Source organism: Protobothrops mucrosquamatus, unplaced genomic scaffold (genome assembly GCF_001527695.2).
Source record: "Protobothrops mucrosquamatus isolate PMUCROS unplaced genomic scaffold, P.Mucros_1.0 scaffold3134, whole genome shotgun sequence".
In the NCBI taxonomy this organism is placed as follows: domain Eukaryota; kingdom Metazoa; phylum Chordata; class Lepidosauria; order Squamata; family Viperidae; genus Protobothrops; species Protobothrops mucrosquamatus.
The window spans coordinates 123,450-151,087 of NW_015389135.1; the positions used below are offsets into that span (position 1 = coordinate 123,450).

The following is a 27,638-nucleotide window of genomic DNA, read 5'->3' on the forward strand; positions in this document are numbered from 1 at the left end:
GCAAAGGTAGTACCAATAGTAATAGGCGCCTTGGGTGCAATCCCAAAACAACTGGAGCACCACTTGAACACCATTGGCATTGACAAATTCGCTATTAGTCAATTGCAAAAGGCGGCCTTACTAGGAACTGCTTCCATCCTGCGACGATATCTGTAATACCATCAAACATCCACATCTGCCTATCCCAGGTCCTGGGTAAAGACTCGATAGTAGACAAAATGCCAAATCCAGTCTGAACATCTGGCTGACTGTGCGATGATCCATAATAATAATAATAATAATAATAATAATAATAATAATAATAATAATAATAATAATAATAATAATAATAATAATAATAATAATGGTAGTAGTAGTAGTAGTAGTAGTAGTAGTAGTAGTAGTAGTAGTAGTAGTAGTAGTAAAGTTGGAAGGAACCTTGAAGGTCATCTAGTCCAACCCCCGGCTCAGGCAGGAAACACTATACCATTTCGGACAAATGGGTGTCCAGTCTCTTCTTAAAAACTTCCAATGTTGGAGCATTCACTGCTTCTGGAGGCAGGTTGTTCCACTGGTTAATTGTTCTCACTGTCAGGAAGTTTCTCCTTAGTTTTAGGTTGCTTCTCTCCTTGATTAGTTTCCACCCATTGTTTCTTGTCCTGCCTTCAGGCGCTTTGGAAAATAGCTTGACTCCCTCTTCTTTATGGCAGCCCCTGAGATATTGGAACACTGCTATCATGTCTCCCCTCTTCCTTCTCTTCATTAAACTAGACATACCCAATTCCAGCAGCTGTTCCTTTTATGCTTTACCCTCCAGTCCCCTAATCATCTTTGTTGCTCTTCTCTGTACTCTTTCTAGAGTCTCAACATCTTTTTTACATCCTGGTGACCAAAACTGGATGCAGTATTCCAAGTGTGGCCTTACCAAGGCATTGTAAAGTGGTATTAACACTTCACATGATCTTGATTCTAACCCTCTGTTAATGCAGCCTAGCACTGTGTTGGCCTTTTTGGCAGCTGCAGCACACTGCTGGCTCATATTTAGGTGATTGTCCACTAGGACTCCAAGGTCCCTCTCACAGTTACTACTATTGAGCAAGGTACCACCTATGCTGTACTTGTGCATTTGGTAAAATTCCCTAACCTATCCCATCCTGGGAGCCAACTGGTAAGAAAGAGAATATACCATTGAAGACCTCCCATACAGTATCAGTAGAAACCTTCAGATCTTTAGGGCAACTCCTAATTCCCAGGGTACATGTACCAGACCAATAAGCCGGCAAAGACTCATAGGCAAATCGACCACAAAGGAACCATCAGTCCAGGTGGACAGCAAGATAAAAGCTTGGTTTGGCTTCCAACCCTGCAGGCATACAAGCCTTAACACCAGACATATAAGCCATGACTCCCATCACTGCAAACAAACTACAGAGAGCAGAGGGGTCCTTCTTGTAGACAAGGCCAAAGGACTGATGACATCTATGCCAATCATCCCACATACTAGTACTGATCTTCCATGTGACTGTGCAAGGTGCATAGATCCTAACTTATATCTGGAAGAAGAATTAAAATGACTAAGGCAAGCTGCTGTAGGATGCTGTAGTGCCCCTAGTTTAGCAATCCACAGCTTTCCTACCCCAAACACAGGAAGTGTCCAGCCCCTTGTTGCATTGTTCATGCTGAACATAAAGGCTCCTAAGGGTGTAGCTTCCATCATCAATCCATGTGTACCAGTGGGGGTATATGTGTGAAGAATCCAGCAATCGTTATATTCAAAAGCTTAACCCATGCTTGCATATTCTATATATGGTGTTGGAGCCCCAAATTCCTAAAGAGGTACTGGAAAATTGGGAACCACCTCGGCCTTCTATGATGTCTGTAATTCCCCAGACAATTCAGGTACAGAATCAGAAGGAGGTGACTGTTGTGCCAAGATATGATCAACTGAAAATGGTAGGACCCCTTCCCGATGTCTGGTCTCCTAGAGGCAGCACATCAGAGGTCTTACTTTGGGCTTTATTGTGCAAAGTACCCCATTTAGGTTCAACCTCAGCATTATGGGAAGCATCTGGCTGAGATCCTGGTACTAACTTCCCAGGGTGAGCCTGGCCAGCATCTGGACCCACCCAACCATGTGTAAGAAGAAACCATCCTTGCCGAGATATGTGGGGGGGGGGGCAAAGCAACAAGAGAGTTCATGCTTGGAGGGTGTGTTAGATTGTACATCCCAGTCCACAGCAACTGTCCCCATAGTCATGTCACATATCTTGACCATGACCAGAACCTGACCTCCAACTTGACCACCTTTCCCACAATCCCCCCCCGTAAGGGTACATCAGGCAAAAATGAAAGAAAGCATGGAAAAAACAAGGCATAGTGACAAAAAAGAAAAGATGAACAACCCAAACAAAAAAAACAAAACCAGGCAACAGCCAAGAGAGAGAGAGAAACGATGCCCGCGGTGTGAATAAGCAGGGAGCTGGGGAGAGGAAACAGCCCATGTAGAAGCCTGGTGGGCACAGGTAGCACAATGACCAAAATGTCCCGGCATACAAATCAGCATCAGCCCTCAAACAGAAGCTTCAGCCCAAGGTCTACCTCAGCACCAGGGGCCATAGTCCAAGCAACATGGTCCTCAGCGTCAGAAGGTGATGAAGAAAAGCAAAGGCGAGTGTGATGAATCCAAGCATGAATCCCAGCAACCATGATCGCTGTGTAGGTAGCGAGAAGAACAATGAGGGGTCCCTTCCAGCGTCCAGCTAAAAGGCCAGAATCAGTCCAGGATCCAACAAGCACCTAATCATCAGGAAGGAAAGGATGAAGTGAACAATCCAAGCCTGGATGATGGAGCCTGAACAGCTCGAGAAATGGAAAAAACATTAGCAGCAAGTACATATTCCCCGAGGCCTGGTTTCCAAAAACAGATAGAGAAGCAGACAAGGAAGAGTGATAAAGAAAGGGCCGACCAGACATGATCTCAAAGGGGAACAGGCCAAGGGGGTGTCTCCTGGGCAAGCCTTAAGATGTCCAAGAATGCCATTAGCCTTCCCCACGCACCCCGAGGACAGGGGCCTGTAGGCTGAATGAAGCTGCCAATCAATCCCCAGGGCCCATGACACCTGCTGAGTAATATCAGAGATAAAGTGGCCATTGTCAGAGCCAATGCCTTGGTAAGGAAAGGGAAAAAAACGGAACAATTCTCTTCAGGAAGGCCTCAACCACCGCACATGCCTCATTAGTATGACAGGGAAAGGCCTCATTCTATCCAGAGAAAGCACCCACAAAAACATGCAAGTACCTAAAACCCCGCATCCATGGCAACCCAGTAAAATCAACCTCCCCAAAACTAGCAGGATCCTGATCAGCCTCAAGCCTCCCCAAGGGGAACTTAATACTCTCCACAGGTCATTACATCAACAAATCACACATTGCTTGAACATTGTGAGGGTCTTGTTATAGATCCTAGGACAAATATAGCCCTTCATAAGAAACTCAGCCATGGCCTCGTAATCCCAATGAGCGCTGGCATGCAAGTTGTGTAAGAGGGCCCATAATCCATGTCCTGGGAGAAGGCATTTCCTGTCCTTCTCCAGCTTATGTCCACGATAAACAGCACCCAGTCTATAAGCATAGGGCAGTCTGGAAGGTAAAGAAATAAATAAGTAAGGTGAATACCACCCATAAAGCATTCCAAAGGGTTGAGTATTGCAGCTGACACAGAATGGCCATTGGCCCCAAAGACCTGGAACGTTTGTGAGGAAGGGCTTCCAAGGGGCTTATTTAATACTGAATGTGATGCTCCTGTACCACCAAAAAAGAGGTATTGTTTTCCTCTTACTTTGAACTGTATCAGGGGCGAAGAGGAAGAATCATCCATAAGAGCAGGGAGACAAAGGCCCCCAGCCCCTCATTCCCCCTTTATCTGGAGCACGGTTGCGGAACAGCACCCTATAGGATAGTCAGGAAGGGAACATAAAAAAACATTCCTTGCTCCAGTGGCCAAATGTCATGCATATACAACACCAGACCTGTCCCAGGGCAAAAGACTGCAGCAGGTGTGGGGTGCCTGGAATCTGGGTGACATTGTCCCATTTCTCTCTCGAGGGGGCCCTACCACTCCTCGCCATCCTCTTCCACAAGTCCCACTTCTTCCCCCTCCCACTAGGGCAGGGCTTTGTGGGTGAGGAACCTTGGCTCTGTAGTGACATGTGGACTGAGCCAGCATGGAGGGAAAAGTAGAAAACCTAGCCCCAGAAACCAACTATGACAAATATGAAAGGCTGCTTCATTTCCCTTCTCTCAGAAAAGTCAAGCCGAAAAATAAAAGTGCCAGAGAAGAGTTTTTTTGTCTTTTCTCCCTCCTCTCTCTTCCTCCCCCTGCCTAGCTCAGTCAGTAGCCTCGGGCAGATGGTCAAGAAACACAGAAGGAAAAAGATAAGCACTAACCATGAACATACCAAAAGAAAGCTGACAGGTTTGCCCTACACACACATAAAAAACAATGCCAGTATTAACCCCAAACATACCAATATCTATGACAAGACAAAAACTTCATCAACAAGTCACTTGCTTTCCTGGGTGATAGAATTAAGCAATCCTGCTGAAAGGAAAAAAACCAAGCCAGGAAAGTAAGACGAACAACCTTCTTACAAATTTCATCAAAACTTAAAATAGGAAAGAGTACAAATTGTACCACGCATTCAGGCGATTTTTACTCGCCAGTGCAGAAGTAATTGCTGAATCAGTTCTCTGTCTGGCTTCTGTAATAAAATCCACTTTCTGGCAGCTTGCTACGTTCAATGTCAACCATTTTTATTCATTTTTAGCCTACTTTTTCTCCCAAGTCTGAATTACTCACCATTTCTTTGTTCTAGATTAAAGAAATACACATTCTCTTTTTGCTATATTTGCTGCTGCTTCTGCAGCTGCAGTAATTGTATCCAGAGAGGAAATAAAATGCCTGCTCATGTTATTTGTCCAACAACTGACATGATGTATTGTGTTTGCATAAGAGGTTTGGGGCTGTATTCTCAAATATTGTAACTTCTTTTTTTTCTTTTTCTAGCAGCATTTCCTACCAGATGCCTTTCCTCTGTTGTTAGAAAGACATCCAGCATAGCTTGGAGGTCTGCCCAATTAGTGGCATAAGTTTGAAAATGAACAGAACCAATTCAGGATATTTGCGTGGGGTTTCAGTGTAAGAACCCAATTGGTCCTCCCATGCATAAAGATCAGATGTAGAGAAGGGAGTATGAACCAGGACCTTATTAGTGTCCCCCCTTCTAATAGCTACTTGCCCTGTGAGGGAGTAGATCCTCTTATAGGGTGGTGGAGCAGAAGCTAAAGCAGGAAAAGGTGGTGCTATGGAGGGTCACCACAACCCACAGTCTTGAAGCACTTGCTTATTCTTGTATAAGGTCCCACAAAAAAAGAGCATATTAAACATGCTGATCATGATCTATGCCTCTTTAAGCATAATCTCCCATGGTTTCAAAAACTCCCAATTTTATGGATCCCACTGTGGGCCAAACAGTGGGTATGTCTTGGTGACAGAAGGCATTGTACTTCATTAGAGTTTCAATTTCATATCCTGACGGGTTTTAAGCTTACCAAAGTTCCTTATGACACACTCAAGGGGGCTGAGGGCATATTCCTTCCTTTTTATTCATTCTAACTGGTCTTCTTGGGCTGAGTCCATGTGTTCAAGTCACTCACATCACTTGCGCAGCCTGTTGGGCCACAAGAGATCCACTGACCTTCGGCTAAGATCAGTATCATGCCTAGGCCTGGTCAACAGCGGGAAATATATAAGGAGCAACCACAAACCACACACCACTCATAACCCATTGAAGCACGAGAGTACAAGGTTAGCACCCCTTGCTTTCTAAGCCCCCCAGAACCCCTCAAAAGAGGGAACCCCCAAAGGGGGGGTAGGTGTGGCTGGCACAAACTTGTCCGCCTAGCTCTACTCAACAGTGGGAAATAATTCAAGGAAACAAACACACTTTTACACACATACACACTCTCCCAGGCAAGCCGTTTCAACAAAGTAACGTATATCTGTGTGTCCTACCTTATCTTCAGCCCTCCTGAGTATGCAGGAATCAAGTAAAAGGCAACCAAAAAGAAGAAAAAACTGGTTCCTGTTAAAAACCACAATGAAGAGTCAAGAAGGGGGGGGCACCTCCAGGAAATCCTGGAGCGCACTCAGTGCCTTCCCATTTACTGAGCCTCCCTAGGACCAACCAAGTACCTCTCCTGCGCTAGAGCTCGCCATAAATGATATGCAGGTTCTGAGGTTTTGCTGGTTAAAGAAATACAGGAAACCAGGAAGTGCCTTTAAGTTTTACGTTTTTATTCAGCTGAATAGAGACCGACTCCTCTAAATGAGGGGAGCAATGAATGACAACAAATCCTTGTATTTATTCTGTATAATTACATAAGCAACCCATCCAGCAAAGCTAACACACATAAGATAAAGATTGCACTCAATAAGTCTGGCACACTGTAGATAAGAAGGCAGAAAGCAGAAGTAGCTAAACATGTTCCCATCTGGGGTGTTCCCTAAAGATATCGTATGTTTTTGGGTGGGTTAGGACATTGGGTGTTGTCCTTGCTGTCCTTTCCTGACCCTGCATCTAGGACTCTGCAAGTGACCAAAGAGAGAGGGCCATCTGTATGTATTCACAATTAATACTGTCCCCTAATTCCTGGTCATCAATCATTTATAACAGAAATAAGCTGGAGGCACTTCTGGTAAGGACCACATTCACACAAAATACTTCAACAGGCTGGGGAAACATTTTTTTTATAAGAAATTTTATTGTTTTTTTCATTTTTACATCAAAGTGCTTAAGAAACAACGTGGTGATGGGGATATCAATTGTTCAAAGATAAAATCATACATATATAGCTCAGGTTAGTTCATTAGAAGTTCCCTCTCTATTTCCCACATATAATATTACATATTCAAATTAATACATTTCTAAATAGAATTCAATCAATCAAATCAGTCATCAAATCATATTTCAGTTATAAAAATCCAAGTCCTGTTTTTAAGTTTTACTAATTTACAGTTACCATATTCCAATTACGCTTAAATAAACATATTATTAACAATTCAGGTATCCATCATTTTCATTTTCCCTAACATAATCATTCTATCTAAGATAAATATATTATTCCAACAACAACATTCTTATATTTTTTACATATAATCTATTTCTTAATCTAATAAATAATTTATTAATACTATTTCTTCTCTTGTCACAAATACTTTTCTTCTCCCTCTATTACAAAATAATTGTCTTACTTGAAATAAAAATATCAGTTCAAAAAATACATTTCTATCTATTTTAAATATATATTCTATCAATCAGTCTATATCTATAAAAAGTCTTTTTAACCCATTAAGGAAATTTACCCTTCCAAATACTTATCATCTCTAATACAAGGTATTATTACGGGAAGTATCCTTTTACAGAATTCATGTACTCCGTTTGTTATTAGATCAGTCAAAATCTCTAAAGCCTTTTCAACCCATTAAGTGAAAATTTAAACCGCATTTTTAAACCTAACTCTAGCTTTCTTTCTGTGCCAAACCGGTTTTCATAGTAAGGCTTCTACGTTATCAAACCTCAACATTTGAATAAAAGTATTTCTCGATACTTCAGACTAGTCAAGATTCTCTTCCCTTTCTTCCAATGTCATCTGAATGGTATAATCAATTTTATTCCATGTTGTAATTACTAGATGATTGTCCACGTTATCACAATTTTCAGTGGCTTGTACCTGGATGTCAAACTCTGTTGTTTTTGGCAGTTCAGGTAACTCAGTTAAGGTTATTTTTTGATCATCAAAGTTCTCCATAGATTGTATATAGGGTTGTGTAAAATTGATTTGCTCAGTAGTTTTCACGATTTCTCCCGGTGTAAGTTCATAATTGAATTGTAGGTGTAATTCCTGTCTCTTTAGGTTATATATCTTGTTGAGTAGAGGCCTCTTTGGGGTTACTCTGTTCTTCCTCTGTTATTCTTTGGCCTATAGCTTGATCCATTATTTGAGAGTCAGTTTGTGGTTCTGAAATATCATCTTTGATTTTTCTCCAAGATTTCATATAAGTTTTCATATACACCATAGTTTCCAAGATTTTTTCCAGTATAAGTTCATAATCAAGCTGTGGGTAAGATTCCTCCATTTCAGTGGTGAAATAGTCTTTTAATATTTTAATGGAGGCTGTATTTAGAAAAAGTCAACAAATATCCACCTCCAAAATTCTACTAGGCAAATTCACCACCCAGCTGTTCCAAGTACTTTATCTTTTCCCTTTCGTTATCATTTGAAGGTCAAATCCATCTTCAAATAGCAAAAGGAAATACAATTGCAATGACACGTTTCGCCACAAGATGTCCTCAGCGGACTGTAAAATCTTTTTTCCAAGTTAATAAAATTTTATCTCATTAGAGAAATAGAAAAAGAAAAACAGGTATCTCCAACATAATAAATAGAGTAATAATAATGTTTCTTTTTTTTTTTCAGGACCCCTAGGTATTCAAAAAATTAAATAGTCAATAAAAAGTTAACTATTTTATTTTTTTAAAGCTCTTTTTCCCAAATAGACAGACGCCGCTCTCTTAAAACAGGGAAGTAGTTCAAAGGCTTTTTACAGGAAAGTAGTTAGGATGAAGAGAGGGAGGAAAGGTCTTAGCCAGATTCACCATGGTGGTTCTTTATGCTTAGCTATTCTTCTGACTTTCAGCGGGTGCAGCTAGGTGATCGGCCATTTTACTGGCCGATCGTCTTCTCCGTTGGCCCTACGGAGTTGGCTCAGACTGCGGAAGGAGCTGCCGCCCCTCCGCAGTCGGACGAGAGCCTCCTCGAAATAAGCTGGAGACACTTCTTGTAAGGACTAAATTCAGACAACATACTTCAGCAGGCTGGGGAAACATTTTTTGCAGACACCCAACCTTGGGTGAAAAGACAGCTCTAGGTGCATCCTCTGGAAAGCCTGTAATAAACCTTGGATGATCACAGCCACCTCTCCTCCACTTCCCTGGGATCTCACATGAGGGAAACCCACAAAGTAGGTGGCCGCATTTCCAACTGAGGTTTCCTCCACTCTGGGGGTTCAACTAGATTTCAGTGAGACAGGGCAGGCAATATCATGGGTGAGAGAAGCCTTCTTACACATCAAGCTGGCATTCAAGAGCAACAGCCAGAATGGGAGACACTGAAGATCTGGCAACTAGGCAGTGAGAGTGGAAGTAGGGAACTAAACAGTGGGACAACTTTCAAATGATGGACCTGGGATATTGCTCATCCTATGGTCCTCATTGTAAGAGTGGACCTGTCCATCCCATCAGCTCCCCCTGTCACTCAAACCCCCCAATTCTCCCTTCTAGGCCAAGGTGTCCATATTGACATCCCCCCTCCAAATAAGCAACATAATCTATCAAAAATAGACCAAGATAAACCAGAACACAGGGACTCCAGTCTATAAGCACTTGGAAGTCTTCTGCAGAGGATAAATAAAGCCTCAGAGATGGGAGTGTCACAGGAGCCGCAAAACACCAAGTGCATCTACACAACCAGAGGAACTGCCACCAGGTCCCCCTAAACCAACTTCCGGGTGGTTGTGGCAAGAAATCAGGTCACACCATCCACCACACTGTGGGCACTGCCACCATCTCAACTGCAGACCTAACAGCACAATTCTTTTATTTAAACCAAGAAACATCAAAATTTAATGGCTCTCATTGTATCAGTATGGAAAGACAACACAGAAAGTGTCAAGGAAACTGAAACTGAAACTACCCACTCTACAATTTTCTCTCTGTGTGCCCATGATGCTATTCCAGGCTGTCACTTTCCTGCCTCTTAGCCAGCTCTCATGCAAAAAATGATCTTTCTAGAACAGATGGCAAATGAAATTTCACTTCAGTTACAAGGAATTATAAAATCAGCTCCAAATTAGGATTAATACATGGAGATCACATTGAAAAGAAAATCCCAACATTAGGCTGGGTTCAAGGATACTGAGTGCTTCCATGGACATAAAGCACAAGCAGCACTAGAGTTAAGTGTCACCAACTAAGAGTGGCACCAAACTCCATAACTCTGGGTGACCTTCCCTAGCAGCCTCTGGAGGCAAGAGACTCCATTGAAGGAGAGCAGAAGTCACTTTCCTGGCTGTTGAACTATCTCCATCCAGCATGACTTTCTGGACATGTCCTAACAGGAAGGACTAAGACCACTACAGAACACTGCCCCAAGGGGTCTATCTGTGACTTTTCTCTAAGGTGCTTTTCTCCAGCTACCCCTCCTTACATGGAAGAAGTTCAGGATCCCAAGAGCANCACTGCAATCATCACCATCCCTGTCTCTGAGACCTCTTCTCCTATGTCTCCAGTGACTGCCTTTGATGTAAACATCAGACTGAAGCAACATGGAAGGGATCTTGCATCAGAAAAGGATAAATATCACAGGTTATGCTTTTTGTGGCTCACATTACAGGACAGACAGGAGCTGTGCTCTTGAATATATTTTCTCTCTCTTTCAGGTGAATCTTGGTTTCTCTGTCTGAATCAGGAAAGCCACTGGATATTCCACCCTGTCAGAGTGCTTTGAATTCTAATTCTTTTTTTAGAAAGAGGAAGGAGATTGATTCCACCCCATGAATTATGGACCTCCTGCTTCTGCTTCTGCTTCTGCTTCTGCTTCTGATGCCAGTCTCTGGGAAGCTAAGGATGAAGTGCTCACTGAATCTGGACCATCAGGATGGAGAAAAGCCATGGAGCTATTATAGGCCAGGAGATCTTATCATTGGTATAGTCATCTCTCTATCAATCAAAGCACCTGCAACATTACCTTTCAACATGGCTCCTTCTAGTCAGATCCAGCTGTAAGTCATGCCATGGAGTTTCATTCCTTCCATTTGCAATTCTAACACTCTTCTTTTTTTCTTCTTGTTTTACTTACTCTTGTATTGCATTTGAATATAATTTTTTTTAATCCTTTTGATTAACACAGCCTCTCCCTTTTGCCTTATTTTCTGAGAGTAGAAACATGAGGCAAATGAAACCTGAAAAAAGTCCACATTATTTTCCTCTCTCTGTTCAATCCTAAATTCATGACTGGAATACTGTCTTTGGTTGAAAGTGATTATTGAAATGGTTCTAATTTCCTCTGCCCAACCATTTCCATATTTTTATAACCGATTTTTATGCAATGTCTGATTTTTAAAGGAATAGAAGATGACTTGTTTTTAGAACAGCTACTCTGGGTCATTTATCAAAAATCTCCTTCCTTCAATGGTGGTTTTTCTTTAATGACTAAATTATTTTGGGCTATGAATATTAGTACAAAATAATTGTATGTTTCTGATTTGTTAAACCTTTTTCAGGACTATCCCCATCCTCAGCACTAACAATATTATAGGGTGATGGGTGACTATCATTTGCCTCTAGTTTTGGATCGATACTGGCTTATGTTTCAGCTAGTTTGTAGAGAAAAAAATGATTAAATGGAAAAAAAGTATTTTGTTATTATTACTATTGATGATGCTAATATTAACATGATCATGGTTTTACACTAGTTTATCCTATGGAAAGGAATTAATACTACTCATGATTTTCAATATTGAAGTGGTTAGCAAAAATCCCCAGCTCCCACACAATCTCACACTTGGCTACAACATCCATGACAACTGTGAAAACACCCTCGGCACTTCAGATGCCTTGCTGGATATGCTCTCTACTGGAGAAGCCAATGTTCCCAACTACAACTGTGGAAGGAAGGACAAGCTTTTGGCTCTTTTTGATGCAGCTGACAGAGACAGCGCCATCCAGATGTCAACATTAGGAGGCCCCTACAAAGTCCCACAGGTTTGTGTTTGTCCTTCCCTTTCTGTAAAGTGAGTGGGGTGTTGGTGTGTAAGCGATAGATCCAGCCATGTCTTCTCTAGGTAATTCAAGATTATTTTGAATAATAATAATGATCAGTCTATACTTTGAAAGGCACATTACTCCCTTCCAAGAAATGGTGCCAAGTTAATAATGCCCATCTCACCGCAAAAGCCTCTTTCTCCCAAACAGCCCATCTCCCTGTTCCCAAACCTTTTGTGAAGTGTAGGCACAGGGCTGCAGATCTCCCCTAAGATTTTTTTGTAGGAGGACTGTGCCCACTGCAACATCACTACTATCAGCTTGGATGATGAAAGGTTCCTCAGGATCAGGGTGTTTAAGAATTGGTTCTGCTGTAAATAAACTTTTCACCATGGCATTTGTAAATGTTATAAATAAGGATTGGGATATGCAGTCAGGAGGAAGCAAGGATCAAAAGAGACCTGTCTTTTCATGACATCATCCCAATTGCTTAGAGGCTTCTGCTGCATACTTGTGAAGGCAAGGAGAGGGTTCAATCAAAAGATCTTCTGTACAATAAGAATGTGCAGCACTGATGGAAAACTCACATTTTTTAACATGGCCTTAGCCAAAATAATAATATCCTCAATCATGAACAAATCTCAGATTTTTAAACAGAGTCCTATGGGATTACCTTTCCTACTGATGATAAAACATATATGTATTATGTACCTTTAGGGGCCGCTAATATTAACCAACCATTTTATTAAAAATCTACAAATATGTTAGGCAACATATGAATTATTTTTTGCCCTAAAATTTTCATGATCAAATTCATCATAAATGGTTTGAAGAGCAATATGGCCTCTGGAGAGGATTTTCTACTAGCTGAAAAATTCAAGAAATATCCCGACTTGTGGGACCCTCTATTGACAGATACATTTACACATATAAATAATACCCGCCATACCCATTTGGGTCAAAGATGATATGTCATGTGTCTGATTAACGAAACACTTAAAATTGTAATTCCTATATATATATAAAAGGGAATAAAAAGGCCCCTAGCAATTCCAGGCCCATTTCTCTAACAGATATTGTGACAAAAATATATGCAAACGTCCCCTTGAAAAGAATTGATAGTAGGTGGATGAAAAGTGCATTCCTTGTAGAAGAACCAGCAGTCTTTAGGCAGATGTGATCCACTATTGACAATTCTTTTGTCTTGAACCATCTAACTATAAAAATATCAGTCAGAGGAAATAATGGTTGGCTGCCTATATAGCATTTGACACAGTAAACAAAGAAATATCATGGAAGAAATTGACTGCCCTTAAAATGGAGCTCAGGATGTTGACCCTACTCAAAGCCCTTTCTACAAGCACTGACAGAGAACTATTAATCGGTGGAATGGCTTGCCTCATGAAGTTGTGGGTGCTCCATTAATGGAGATTTTCAAAAAGAGGCTGGACATTCATTTTGTCTAGATTGCTATAGGATCTCTTGCTATGGGCAGGGGGTCAGACTAGAAAACCTCCATGGTCCCTTCCATCCCATTTTTGTTCATTTGTTTGAGAGTGTGTTTGGAGCTCAATGGAGCCATGAGAAGTAGGATTGATATGTACCAAAAGGTAAGACAAAGGTGTTGCCAATATGACATTTGGATTACATGTGCTGTTAACTTGGCTCCTATTCTCATAATAATTATCTGATTATGGATGAGTCAAAGTCAAAAGTGATGGTCTTTGGGAAATGACAGCATTGCCATATAGGGCTAATAGATGAGGAGACAACAGAGCAAGTTCACACCTTTCCTCACCTGGGGGAACTTTTCTCTGTGACTGGATCTGGGCTCCCTCAACATCAAAGGAGCTCATTTAGAAGGCACAAGTGAATGCACTGTTAATTTTAAAAAAAATCATAGGTATGCGGCTTCCTTAGACTGAATTATTAAATACAAAATATCAACATTACTATTATGCACTTATATTGAACTGAACTTTGGGATTTAATTTATATCACTGCTAGAACAAATCCGATCACATCATTTGAGAAATATCTTGAGGGTGGATAAAAGGACTTCAGCTGCTGCCTTCAGAGCAGAATTGGGAATTTATAGAATTTATAAAATTGGGGCATATAATTATTTTTAATAAAATTAATGGTATGGAAAATAATAATAATAATAATAATAATAATAATAATAATAATAATAATAATAATAATAATAATAATAATACCCCAGTGAGGCACTACCTTGACGTGGTTGTGGGGCTTGTGTACTCTGAGGAAGATGAGAGCTATGCCAAAGGTTCAACCATACTGGACAGGTCTCATCAGAGGAGTCAGACAAAGAGTGTCTCTCCCATAAAAAATATGGTGAGACGTAAATTTCAGAAAGCCATACTGGCTCGGATGTCGCCCAGATTAACAAGGTCCACGCTAGATATTGAAGTTCCTGGATATCTGGTGAAAAATGGGTTACAGGACTCAGGACTGTTGGCTGAGCAACCAGGGCCAGCAGCTGCAGAACTACTGGAAGAAAAGGTGTTTACCCGTCACAGATACACAGTCATTGAAAACAAAGAAATAATGATCTGTTACTACAGATCAAGTCCAACAAGAAGAGGATATCTAAAATGAATGCACCAGTTCTGGAAAGAACAACATCCAGAATCAGAAATAACAGAACAGAGACTAGCAGATCAACGCCGATTTATAATATGAAATAAAGCATTCACAGAAACAGAATTGGACGAACTGCAAAGGTTTACCCAGGGCAAAGAAATCAAAGCCTTACCAGAAGTAATTCAGAATATAGAGGCAAACCAGGGGGAGTTGGGTCACTTCTTTAGGTAGTCTCTATATGTTGACAAGAGTAAACCTTTGGTCCGTGGAGAAGGAGTCCTTCTTGTTTTGGGAGATTGATTTCTTATAAAAGAATTGAAACAAAGAATAACTGAGCATCTAGAACAGCACAAAAACAACAGAATAAGGCTGCCTGCATTGAAGCTTGTTCCAAAGAAACAGCTAGCACAAGCCTTAAAATATGCAAATACTGCAATATCAAGTATAAGCACCAATTCACTGCAAGAAACAAACCAACTAATGTACAGCATAGCTGTAGTTATAACTGAATACCTGGGATGCAAAATCAACAAAGAAGAAAAACAAACAAACATTGCACCACAAAAATGGAAGGTTAGACTAGAAAATAAGATCAGCAAGTTAAGATCACATGCAAGCTAGAACAGATGAAAGAAAAGAAGCTGAAGAACAAAAAGATTAAAGAATACCTAATCAAGAAATACCACTTAGAAACAAGGAAGATCAAGGAAGCACTGGAAATAATAAGGCAGCAAATAAAAGCTATAGCCAGGAAAATCAGTAGATATGAAGCTCAAATTGCAAATTATAGGCAGAATCTCCAATTTCAATCCAATCAGAAACATTTCTACCAATCCATCAATGGAGAAACTGCAATGAATCAGTCAGTACCTGACAAGGAAGAAACAGTGCAGTTCTGGAAGCAGATATGGGATAACCCAAAGAAATACAACAAGGATGCAACTTGGTTAAAAGAGGCGGATTGAAATAAAACAGAAGTTGAAATGAAAGAACTAGTAATAACAACAAAACTGGTATAAAAAAGAGCAAGGAAGATCAAAAATTTGTCAGCACCAAGTGAAGATGAACTGCATGGGTTTTGGTTGAAACATCTAACTGTTATACACCCACTCATTGCCAAGCAGTTCAACAATATACTACAAGGAGGAGAAATTGAAAAGTGGCTAAGACCTGGGAAAACCTAGCTAATAATGAAAAATCCAGCAAAAGGGGCAACTACAGGCAACTACAGGCCAATTACCTGCTTACCAACAACTTTCAAATTGCTAACTGGTGTGGTAGTTGATGCAGTACAACAGCATCTAGTTGAAAACAATCTTTTTCCACCTGAGCAGAAAGGAAACTGCCCCAATAGCAGAGGAACAAAAGATTAACATTTAGGACTGTGGCAAAAGCAAGCAAGGATAGTACCAATAGTAATAGGCAATCCCAAAACAACTGGAGAACCACTTGAACACTATTGGCACTTTAGTCAATTGCAAAATGCAGCCTTACTAGGGACTGCTTCTATCCTGCGATGGTATCTGTAATACCATCAAACATCCACATCTGCCTATCCAAGGTCTTTGGTAAAGACTCGATAGGTAGACAAAAATACCAAATCCAGTTGAACATCTGGCTGACTGTGCAATGATTATTATTATTATTGATGATGATGATGATGATGATGATGACGACAACAACTTCCGGTTTGCCGAAGCAGCTGCCACAGACATTTGGAAGGTGAGCTACATCTTCCATGTCCGATTTTGCACTGCTGGGGGACCCTGGAAAGGGTTGAAAGTCGCTGTGTAGGGGCGACCAGCAAGGAGGGGATCCCTGCTTGATCACAGGAGGGCGGTAGCCCTTCTGCTCGATCCGTGGCAGCCCTGAAAACTGGCAGACAAAAGACCGGCCATAGAAATATGGCTCATCACTAGGCTGCAGATAGCTGAAGTCAAATTTACCACCAGGCAACTATAAAGCAGCGCAGATGAGACTGAGTGAGATCTACCTCTCTTAAATCCGAACTATTTTTTCTACCTGCACAAGCTGCTCAAAATACTTTCCTCCCTGTGGAGAGGGAAGGGAGATTCTATCCCAACCTCTAAAAACAGTGGCGACTGACTATCCAGGGGAGTTTAAAATGTTGCAAGAATAATTTGATTCTAATTGGATTTTTATCTTTTTAAAATTTGTGGACTAAAAGATTTTTTATTCTTATTGATGATCTGGGTTTTTACTTACAAAAAAGAAGTAAAATTGAAAAGACTATAAAAATTTTGGACTTAAAAGAAAACTCTAAATGGTATGGGCAACATCTTGTGACTAAACCTGATATTACAACTTGTTATTGCTTAAAAGAGACTTGGCTTGTAGCCCAGACTATAGATAAGACTTTTGTAACCTTGACAGATATTGGCTGCAAGAAGCCCAGCTGTGTTCTATACTCAGTAACAATTTTTTTTCATTCTCTGATTGTAAAGCCTTTAACATAGCACACTACAAAGAAAACATGGATGAAGATCAGGAACAGATTCTCTTTATGTTGAAAGCAATTTATGAAACTATTCTTACAGCTACTGATGAAATAAGAAGTTACAGAAAAGAACAAGATGTCAGCCTAGATATACGAACCCAAACTTTGCTCACAACTAAAAAATTAAACACAGAGAATATAATACAAGAAGTGGAACAATTAAATACTATGACAGAATATTCAAATGATCAACAAACACAATTAATGGAAAACCCAGAAAAGGGCCTGACAACATGGAAAAGGGAAAAGACTTTCTATATGAACCAGAAGAAACCTGAAGATCAAGAAGAAGAACAGACTGAAGAGAAGATAAACAGTTCAGGACCAACTACGTTGAGATGGAAAAATAGAGAGATGATTTGTTCTTTCTTTAAAAAAAATGGCGACCGGATGGCTTTTTCTACTTCAAACAACATACATAACAACACAGGGAGTTTTATTTAATACTTAAAAGCACGGACATGGAAGACGAGTTGGCAAAGAAAGAAAGTTAGAATAAGACTGAAGAAAATTGGGGTTTTATTTATTAGTGAGAATTAAAATAGAACATACTCAAATAGATAAGATGTGTATTTTGAATACGAGATTTTGTTATGAGCTGAGATAAAGAAAACTTTGGTCATTTAAAACTTGGAAGTATAAATACTAGCAGTTAAATTGGAATATTGATTTGCTTATAAAAGTTAAATGTAAAAGTAATTAAGATATATATAAGCTAAAAATCTATTGATGAATGTAGTAAATATGTCTTTACTTAGCTGATATAATAAAAACAATTAAATATGAGATAGTAGAAGAATTAAATGTTGAAATAAAAGAAATATGGTTACTAAATTTAAGATACTTGGAAATTAAAAGAAAATAAGAATGTTATATTGTATTAATTAGTTGATGTAAGATGATGAGAAATAGAATATATTCAAATAGGTAAGACATGTAATCTGAACATTAGATCTTGTGATGAATTGTGATAAAGGGAACTGGGGTTATTTAAAACTTGGAAATTATAATTATTAAATGTTAAAGTTAAATATTAATGGGAAACTAAAAATTAGGAAAAACTAATTAGGACATTGATTGTCTATAAAGATTGAATGTTAAAATAACTAGGATATGTATAAACTAAAAATTATTGATAAATGTAAGAAAGTTACTTTTTTATTTAATCGATATAATAAGAATTGTATTAGTTTAAATATGAGACAGTAAATACTAAGGGGAAAAGAGAGGAAATATTTAATGTAATAGTTTCAGATCTGTATTAAAGATATTTGTATGTTATTGAATTATCGATTAACTCAGCTGCCACGTTGATTTTCAAATATTTAAATGTAAAAATAGAAAATCAATAAAATTTTCTTTAAATAATAATAATAATAAAGTTGGAAAGTACCTTGGAGGTCATCTAGTCCAACCCCCTGCTTAGGCAGGAAACCCTATACCATGTCAGACAAATGGCTGTCCAGTCTCTTCTTAAAAACTTCCAGTGTTGGAGCATTCACTGCTTCTGGAGGCAAGGAGTTCCACTGGTTAATTGTTCTAACTGTCAGGAAATTTCTCCTTAGTTCCAGGTTGATTCTCTCCTCGGTTAGTTTCCATCCGTTGCTTCTTGTCCTGCCTTCAGGCACTTTGGAAAATAGCTTGACTCCCTCTTCTTTGGGGCAGCCCCTGAGATATTGGAAGACTGCTATCATGTAACCCTTGGTCCTTATCTTCATTAAAGTCCCCAAACACTATTACAACAAACAAATTTCATTTAAAATATTCTTGATTTTATATTAGGAATTGTCATCTCCCTGTCTTTTTTTGCCACTCGAGAAAAACCTAAAAAAATACTGCACAAAGAATCCAAAATCTTCAAAATAGAGAAAAGTATGTTCAGTAAGTTGGCACACTGAAAGGCATCAGCTGCTACAAATGTACCTTCCAAGTATTGAGTTAAATCTTCCAAACTCCTTACAATGAATATATTTGTATTTGTGGAGCTCCAGAAATAGAAGATGTAATACAGCTATTATTTTGAATGTCAATTGTTTAAGAAAGAGGGAGATCAATATCTTGGATTGCACTTTAGAGAAACAATCTATTGGGATCCTAATATTAAAAAAATGTATTTCCTCTGTGCTCAGAATTCAAAAGTTGTAAATAATAATGCCCTTTTTGGAAAGAAATTATGGTCTGATAATGGTAAATTCTGGTGTTATAAAGAAATACTATTTTAATTTTTTGTACTTATTTTTCTAAATTTTGTTTTTACATGCAGTCTTGTTATATTCTGTGTTTTATATTCTGTACTTTGATATGGCCTAATGACTAAGCAACAGAAAATGTTCTAATATGTGCATGAGAAAAATATTCGATTTATTAAAAGCTAAAAATTGGGACTTGGTAGGACCCCAAATATAACACAGAATTGCTTTTTTCAGGTCAGTGAGAGAATTACTTCTGAAGCTCTGAGTAATAAAAGTCAATTCCCTTTTTTCCATCCGATGCTCCCCAAACAAGGGATCCATTACCCAGGAATTGTCCAAATTCTCCTCCATTTTGGATGGACCCTGATTGGTCTCTTTGCTCCAGACACAGAGAAGGGAGAGAATTTCATGAGGACTTTTACTCCTATGCTTGTCAAGAATAGAATTTGTGTTGTTATAACACAACAATTCTCAATGACTGGACGTACACCATCCCTCAAAGATGCCCTCTCTAAGTGGAGACAAGTCAACATCTTTGTTCACTTCATGGAATTTGAGTCCCCTTGGGACAGAATTCTTCCCTTCCATTCAGCACTTGAAGGTTTGCCAGGACCCATTGAAGGGAAAGTCTGGATCATAGCAATGGTTGGAACATTTACAGGGAAAAAGGATAGGCGTCTCAAGCACGTCCATAGTATTTGGAGCTTTCCCTTTCAGTGGAAAAAGAGTTGGGAAAACGATAATGCCTTTAAAAGATATTTCTTTGTGGAACCTGAATTTCAAGCTGAGTATTTGCACTGTTCTGTTTCAAAATACACCTTTTCTGTCAAAGGACAGAAAAGATGCACAAAGAAAGCACCAGTGGAGACCCAAGAGAAAAAGAATAAGATGTGGGTCGCAAATAGCATTTTTACTTATAGCATCATAAAGATTCTGACCCACGTCTTAAGTGCTGCATCCAAACCCCAGAGGAGAAGGAAGAAGGGTGAAGAGAGGTTGGGGGCTCCAAGGCTGCAGCCGTGGAAGGTATGAGGTCCCAACAAGAATCCATCAAACTAAATTCCTTTTCAGGGTCTTTTGTGCTCTCTGGGCTTTGTGGTTTAAGATCTTAAGCTTCTGTACAACATGTCCTACTTATCGGAAGAGTGCTGCATCCTCCCTTCAACAACCAAGACCTTTTATATGTTCGAAAAAAAGTTCCCAGACTTTTTCTGATTTTAAGCTCCTGTAAACTAGGACAAGAAACAATGGTTGGAAACTGATCAAAGAGAGAAGCAACCTGGAATTAAGGAGAAACTTCCTGACAGTAAGGACAATTAATCAGTGGAACAGCTTGCCTTCAGAAATCGTGGGCGCTCCATTACTTGAGATTTCTAGGAAGAGACTAGACAGTCACTTGTCTGAGATGGTATAGGTTTTTCTTGCTTGAGCCAGGGGCTGGACTAGAAGACCTCCAAGGTCCCTTCCAGCTATTCTATTCTATTCTATTCTATTCTATTCTATTCTATTCTATTCTATTCTATTCTATTCCAACATGGTTCTGCTGCTTTATGTCTTTCCTCAAGGCTTAAAGCAGCTCCTTTGATCTCTTCCTCTCCTTTGTCCTTGACTAAAGCTGATGAAAATTTTGTGCAGTGCATTCTCCAAGTTTGGTGCCTGGAAGAGGGCCTGATATCATTCCACTGGATCATTAATGACATTATCAAAAAATAATAATACAGTTATAATCATAACATTAAAATATTACTACTATTTTATTATAATCAGTAACCATTCTAGGCATAGAATAATGTGAGAAAAACTACAAATGAAATATTAATACAGATTATACTTGCCATTCATTACATACATACAATCATGTATCAAATCCTGGATGCTAATAATTAGGCAGGCAGAATCTGAAGTTCCCGGGTAAAATTGTTAGGCTAAACCCCATTGTTCAAAATCCCTCTCAACTGCCCAGTCCATCGGAGCCAATCCAGAGGTGCAAAGAGGTTGTGAGAACTCCAGACGGAAACTGTGGTAAGATGTTCCAAGGCATCTCTTCCTTGGTGAGGTGAGGCAGTGTAGAGATAGGGTCAGGTAGAGGTTGTGAGCAGCAAACTGCCCCTCCAAAGCTTTCATGCCTCTCCTCTCTACATGATCTCATCTGTTCACATCACCATGGCAATGTGGGAAACTACCCCTGGTAATGACCTCACCTGCATGATATCAGCTAGCTTACACCAACAGGATGTGGCAGAAAACTGCTCCCTGGCTGGGGCCTCCTAGCTAGTATATTCTTAAGGATTGGCAAGGAGTTTCACCAATAAAAATGCTGTTGCCGTGTTACTTTATGCTACTTGGAATACTGTATAAAAAGTAATAAACACTGCGAAGGCAGTCAGTCATATTTGCACCCTGCAATGACTGGTCACTGATTCCATCAAGGCAGATGACCTCGGGTAGCGGAACGGAGTCAACAAAGCAAAGCTAAACACATCACAGGAGAGCTCCAAAGGTCCCCCCTCCCATCAGGATGGCAGCATCAAGACAGGGATCTATAGGGACCTGAGAGAAGCTGGGGATTATTAAAGGAGACCAAAATAACTTTGTCCAAGTGTTATTAAAATTTTTGCATCACAAAATCATGATTTATCTACTTCCTTTATTAAAGAAAATATAGAAGAAACAATCACCAATGTCTAATTGTTTTTCATAATTCCCCAATTTTATCAGAAATATTAATATTTATTTGAGTACAATTTTTGAAACAGTTGAATCCACTTAATTATCTCATACCATCCAGCACTCAATTAACTAGATCCCCATTCATCACATCATGAAGCACTTTGTTAATTCTTCGCTAAAAACAAGTTATACTACCAGTATTCACACAATCTGTTAAGGAAGTATAATGATATGTGTGAATGAGTTTGGAGGACCAGAGAAAGAGATGCAGGGAAGGATCAGATAAGATGGTTTGTGGGGGGCTCAACCCACAGCTGCGTAACAGGCAGAGAAAGAAACTCAGAAAAAGTCCTCCCTAAATTTTTTGACTGTCAAAATAGATGGTGAAAGATTTGTACTTTCACAATGCAAGATTTTGTTAATATAGCCTTACAATAAAGTAGAATTACTTCATCTGGTCATTTTTCCTATCTCTTCTACCTGAATGAAGATTAGCCTTGCAACTTTCTTCTTAACAAATCCTTGCTTTCTGGTAATCACCCTATTGTTTGCAAGGAGTTCATGAATACTCTAGTTATTTGTTTATTTTTTTACTTGATTGGTGACCTTTGCTAGACTGTTATATTTGATTGATAATTTTTGTTAATTACATTTTTTCAATATACATTTTATCAGTATATGACATGATTTAGAAATATTGCTGAATCTTTGTACTTCAGTTCTGAAGATAATGGTAACACTTGTTCTCCCAATTCACAATATTTGCAAGCTAAACAACCATAGAAGAAAGATTCAAATGTAAAAATTGATAAGAGATAAGAAACCAAGATTTCTGCTTTTAAATTCTTGGATGTTTCCATTCTAGTTCCATCCATTTCTAAAGAAGAGGGAACTGTACAATCTTTCCCTGCTGAAAGTGTACTTGGATCAGAATGGAGACATAGCAGCAGATCTGCAGATCATTAGTAAGGTGATTCTCCCCAAGGAGGATCCCATCGAACAGGTATTGGGGATTTTTGAAAGACAGAGACTTACAATCAAACAAGATGCGTTGTCACAGTTAAAATTGCTCAACAAGGTGGGGAAAATATTGAAGTCTTTTCTCTTTTTTCCAAAGCCGTTTCAAGTGTGCTAAACCCAATAAAAAAAAGTGGGTCACCTTCACTGAGAATTGAATGTGTGGAGTAAAATCTCTATAATTTTCTTAGGCAGGTAAGCATGCTTCAGTTCTATTGACCAAGGTTTCCCTTCTGATGCTATCATGCTAAACCCTGTTGTAAGCTGATCCAAAATGAGATATGGGGTGATTATTATTTAGGACATGAATCATTGCCATTTAGTGTCCCTTCGGCAGTTTAGTATCACCATAAAACTGGTGAGACAGGGACTCATATGGTGAGACAGGAACATGCTTATAGCTGCCTCTCTCTGACCCCACTGGGATAGTGGACTTTAGGAAGAATATCCAAGGCTTTCAGTTCATATGAAATAATAATGACTGGTCTGATGTGAGCTCATTTATGGATTGATTGATTAAATTTATTTTCTGCCCATCTCACCATGATAATGGCTTGAAAACTGAAGTACTGAAACATGATTTGGTGAAAAGGAAATCCTGATATCAGAAGTAAAAGAAGGGCAGTTTTGAAGGAAATCCCTTGAATGCAACTTTTTATCTTGATTGTTAGCAACTTTTGGACACACTGAGAGGTTACAAATCAAACTAATAATAAATACGAGTGTGTATTTCCCTGTCAGATTGTGTTCACCTAATTGTATTCTCTCAATAGAAAAAACCTTGTGTTGGATACCTTGTGTTGAATATTCCTTTCCACACAGGGCTCACAATCATGACCCATGTGGTGCGTCAAAAAAGCCCTAATTCACCCTTTTTGAGGGACAAGTTCTCACGACCTCACCTCCTTCTCACCTCAGTATCGTTTTAGAAACTAGTCAGCCAGTTTTAGTTTTAGTTTACCAGCATGGCAGCTATATAAATGAATGAAGAATATCTTTAAGGTTAACAGCCCTTCTCTGTAAGGGAATTTCCCTTTTTATCTTAACAGGAGATAATTTTGGACTGCTTTCAAAGGGAAGCAGCTTTGCAATGTTTTATGCACTCCAGAAGAAACCTTTCCAGATCCTACTGGTCAAAAGTTTCTTTCTTCTTCACAGTTTTATTCTAGTTTAATAAATCCAATGAAATGAAAAAATAATACATATATTTTACAATAAAGTTCACTCTAACACTTAGTATTTGTGAATATTTTAAAATCAAGCATTCATGAAGAATGGAGGAATGCATGTTAATTCCAATAATCGGAGGATCCCACCGGCTGCCACTTAATGGTTAAATCTTTTCTCAGTTTCATCCCTCCAGACTTTGTTAAGTAGAAAGCTACTTTATTGTAATCTGATATGTCAGAAGAAAAAGGGAGGAACTGAATGAAGCATCTGCCTGCAATTGTGTCTCCTGCCACCATGTGGAAGTGGTCAGAGATTTCATATTTGCCTATGTGAAGCCCAGAGATGACTTGGCTGATGTTCATGTCTACCTCCATCTTACATGGCTGGTGAGTCCTGACATATTTTCTTTGGCATTTCTTCTTTTTCTGTTTAGTCTCTGCCTCAGTCTAAATGCGTGGAAAAATGCCAGCCTGGATTTGTCAAGCAGGCTTGAGAAGGAGAGCCAGTTTGCTGCTACGACTGCATTCCTTGTCCAGAGGGGACCATCTCCACTCAGGAAGGTGGGTGACACCATAGGGAAACTTTGATCAATATGCCTCTTAAAGACACATTTAAGTTTGATTTGTTTTGTTCTTAATTTTCATGGTGTCCAATTTCTTCCCTAATGGGAGGGAAAAGAAAAAGATCTTGTAGGATGAGGTAGGATTGGATAGAAAATGGAATAGGGCTTCCTGCCTGAGCAGAGGGGTGGACTAGATGACCTCCAAAGTCCCTACCAACATTATTATTGTTATTGTTGCTGTTGTTGTTAATAATAATAATCATCATCATCAACATCATCATCAGCAGCAGCAGTCATCATCATCATCATCATCATCATCATCATCATCTCTCTTTCATTTGCCAGTGTGGATGTTTCCATCCATGTTTTACTTTCTTAGAAATATCTGTATTCTTTGTAACTTGAAAATGATTTTAAATCAATAAGATTTGCATACCTAAATCAACTTTACATTACAGGCCAAAAGAAACATCAATCAATTCTTCAATTAATCAGTTAATTTTTATCAAGATCATAAATCTTTATAAGCTGAAATATCTAATTGGGAAGAACAATGGAGGGAGAGAAGTAACTGTGTTTAACCCTTTTTTGATAAACATACAGTATGTCCATCATCTGACAAAAATTTTAAAAAAATTAAGAAATAAGAAAGAAAAAAAGAAAATGCTCAGATGGCAGACTTATTTTTTTCTGCTTCTTTTGTTGTCCGAAAATGGGTAAGCCTGGCACACAGCCAATCAGAGCCAGAAGTGAGAGACGGACTTTCATAATAAACTTTTATTAAAGCACTCCAGTACCAACCCCTAAGGCGGTTGAGACCCTGAAAAATAGCAAAGCATGATGTTTTATACGGTTGTTTTGAAGAAATGGGGAAGTGAAATTTCACAGAACCTTTATCTTTTTGGGAGTTCTACCTTGCGTTTAGTATACATGTCTGTTCATCTGTGGAGTTGTATCATTTTCTCCATATAATTGTCTTGCACAAAGCTCTATATGTCCTTTATCTCTATTTGCGGTTACGGTTGCTTATTTTTTGTAACTTAATTCCTGGCAGTATTATTATGTTTACTTTATTTCAAACTAACATATGTAGTAGAGTTTCTTCATTCTTTCCTACGATGGGTGTCTATTGATTCTTAATAGATGAGCCATCAGGTGGATCAATCATCAGTAACTGAGTTTAAATGTTTTTGGAATAAACATATGCCCATCATCTGAAAAAAATAAATAAATAAAATATTAAATATATAAGAAAACAAAAAAGTTAAAGGAGCAGACTTGATGGATCACTAGATCTTTTTCTGCCATCAATTTTCTGTTTTCATGTTTTTATCCCATACTCATGGGGTTGCTCTTGAAAAACACCTTGAATTTACAGATGGTCCAGAATGCAAAGCCATGCACAATGTTGGGTTTCCTTATGTTCTTCCACAGGACACCCTTATTGTGCTGGCTGCACAGGCTCCCCGTTTCTTTCCAAATGCAATTAAATTCACCTTTCAAACCCTACATGAGACAGAACAAAGTGTTCTGCAGGGCTTCCTCTCCTTGAGGATATCTGCTTGTCCCACCAAAGCAGATATAATTGGCATACAAAAGATCTGTTCCCTAAAACATTGCCACTTTATTGGTCCTCACAAGCCTGCCTTTTCTGGTGCAGTTCCTGCCCTATTGAACCCACTTCCCCTTAAAATCCAATAGGCCCTCATCTGCTTAAACTTCTGGAGAGTTGCTACTTCTCCCAGATATTTGGGATAAGAATCTGGTGGATTACCTCATAGAAGGAAAGTTGTGGCATCAGATATTTCTTCTTTTAATTTTATTGTGTTGTTTTTGTTTTTATTAGTTTGTTATATTGGGGAATTTTTTTGCTGGACTATAAGAATATACCATTTACTGAGGCTTTCCTATCTCTCAGTATCACATCTCATCCAAAGGTTTTTTTGAAATTTGAAAGACTATAAAAGAAATGTTACTTTGTTTTTTCAGATATCAAAAAATGCACCAAGTGCCCAGATGATCAATATCCAACCAAGAACCGAGTCAAATGTATTACAAAAAAATTAACCTTCCTGTCCTATGAAGAACATCTGGGCATCATCCTTATTTCCTTTGCTCTACTCTTGTTCCTAACCACAGGCCTTGTTTTAATCATATTCCTTAAATACCTAGAAACTCCCATTGTCAAAGCCAACAACCGGGACCTCTCCTTTATCCTCCTAGTCTCCCTCCTGCTTTGTTTTTTGTCTCCCTTTCTCTTCATTGGACAACCAAGGAAAGCCACTTGTCTTCTCCGACAAACAATGTTCAGTATTGTCTTCTCAGTAGCAGTGTCTTCTGTGTTGTCCAAAACAATCACAGTAGTGCTGGCCTTCCTGGCCTCAAAACCAGGGAGCAGGATGAGGAGATGGTTGGGAAAGAGCTTGGCCAACTCCATCATCCTTTCTTGTTCAGGTGTCCAAATTTCTATCTGTGTCATGTGGCTGGGAGTTTCTCCACCATTCCCTGACTCTGACCTGCACTCCCAGCCTGGAGAGATCATCCTTCAATGCAATGAAGGCTCTGTCACTTTGTTTTATATTGTCCTTGGCTACATGGGCTTCCTGGCTGCCATTTGCTTCACGGTGGCTTTCTTGGCCAGAAACCTGCCTGGGGCCTTCAATGAAGCCAAACTGATCACCTTCAGCATGCTGGTCTTCTGCAGTGTCTGGGTCTCCTTCCTGCCCACCTACCTGAGCAGCAAAGGAAAGTCTATGGTGGCCGTGCAGGTTTTCTCCATCTTGTCTTCTGGTGCTGGGCTGTTGGGTTGCATCTTCTTCCCCAAGTGCTACATTATCATCCTGAGGCCAAATCTAAATACTAAGGAACATCTAATGGTAACAATAGGGACCTGATGATGAAATGGTTTCTTACGCTCATAATATTTGATTATTGATTGCAATTGTTGTTGATTTATGTGGTTCATTATCCTCTATTTTACAGTTTGGTTATTTAAAATCCAAGGAAATAAAAATAGTTAGATTAATAAAATTAAAATCTAA

At 39.1% G+C, this 27,638-nt stretch overlaps 1 protein-coding gene across 1 annotated transcript in view; it reads left to right on the top strand.

The window, feature by feature from the left end:
- The window catches only part of LOC107297077 (vomeronasal type-2 receptor 26-like), a gene marked incomplete at both ends in the record, with an annotated part of 143,993 nt that extends 116,703 nt beyond the window's left edge, over positions 1-27,290 (top strand). The window contains 3 exons of the mRNA XM_015826435.1: positions 22,714-22,851; positions 23,057-23,060; positions 26,737-27,290. Of these exons, the coding sequence (XP_015681921.1) occupies positions 22,714-22,851; positions 23,057-23,060; positions 26,737-27,290 (696 nt within the window). The remainder of the gene's footprint in view (positions 1-22,713; positions 22,852-23,056; positions 23,061-26,736) is intronic.
- Between the last annotated feature and the right edge of the window lie 348 nt (positions 27,291-27,638).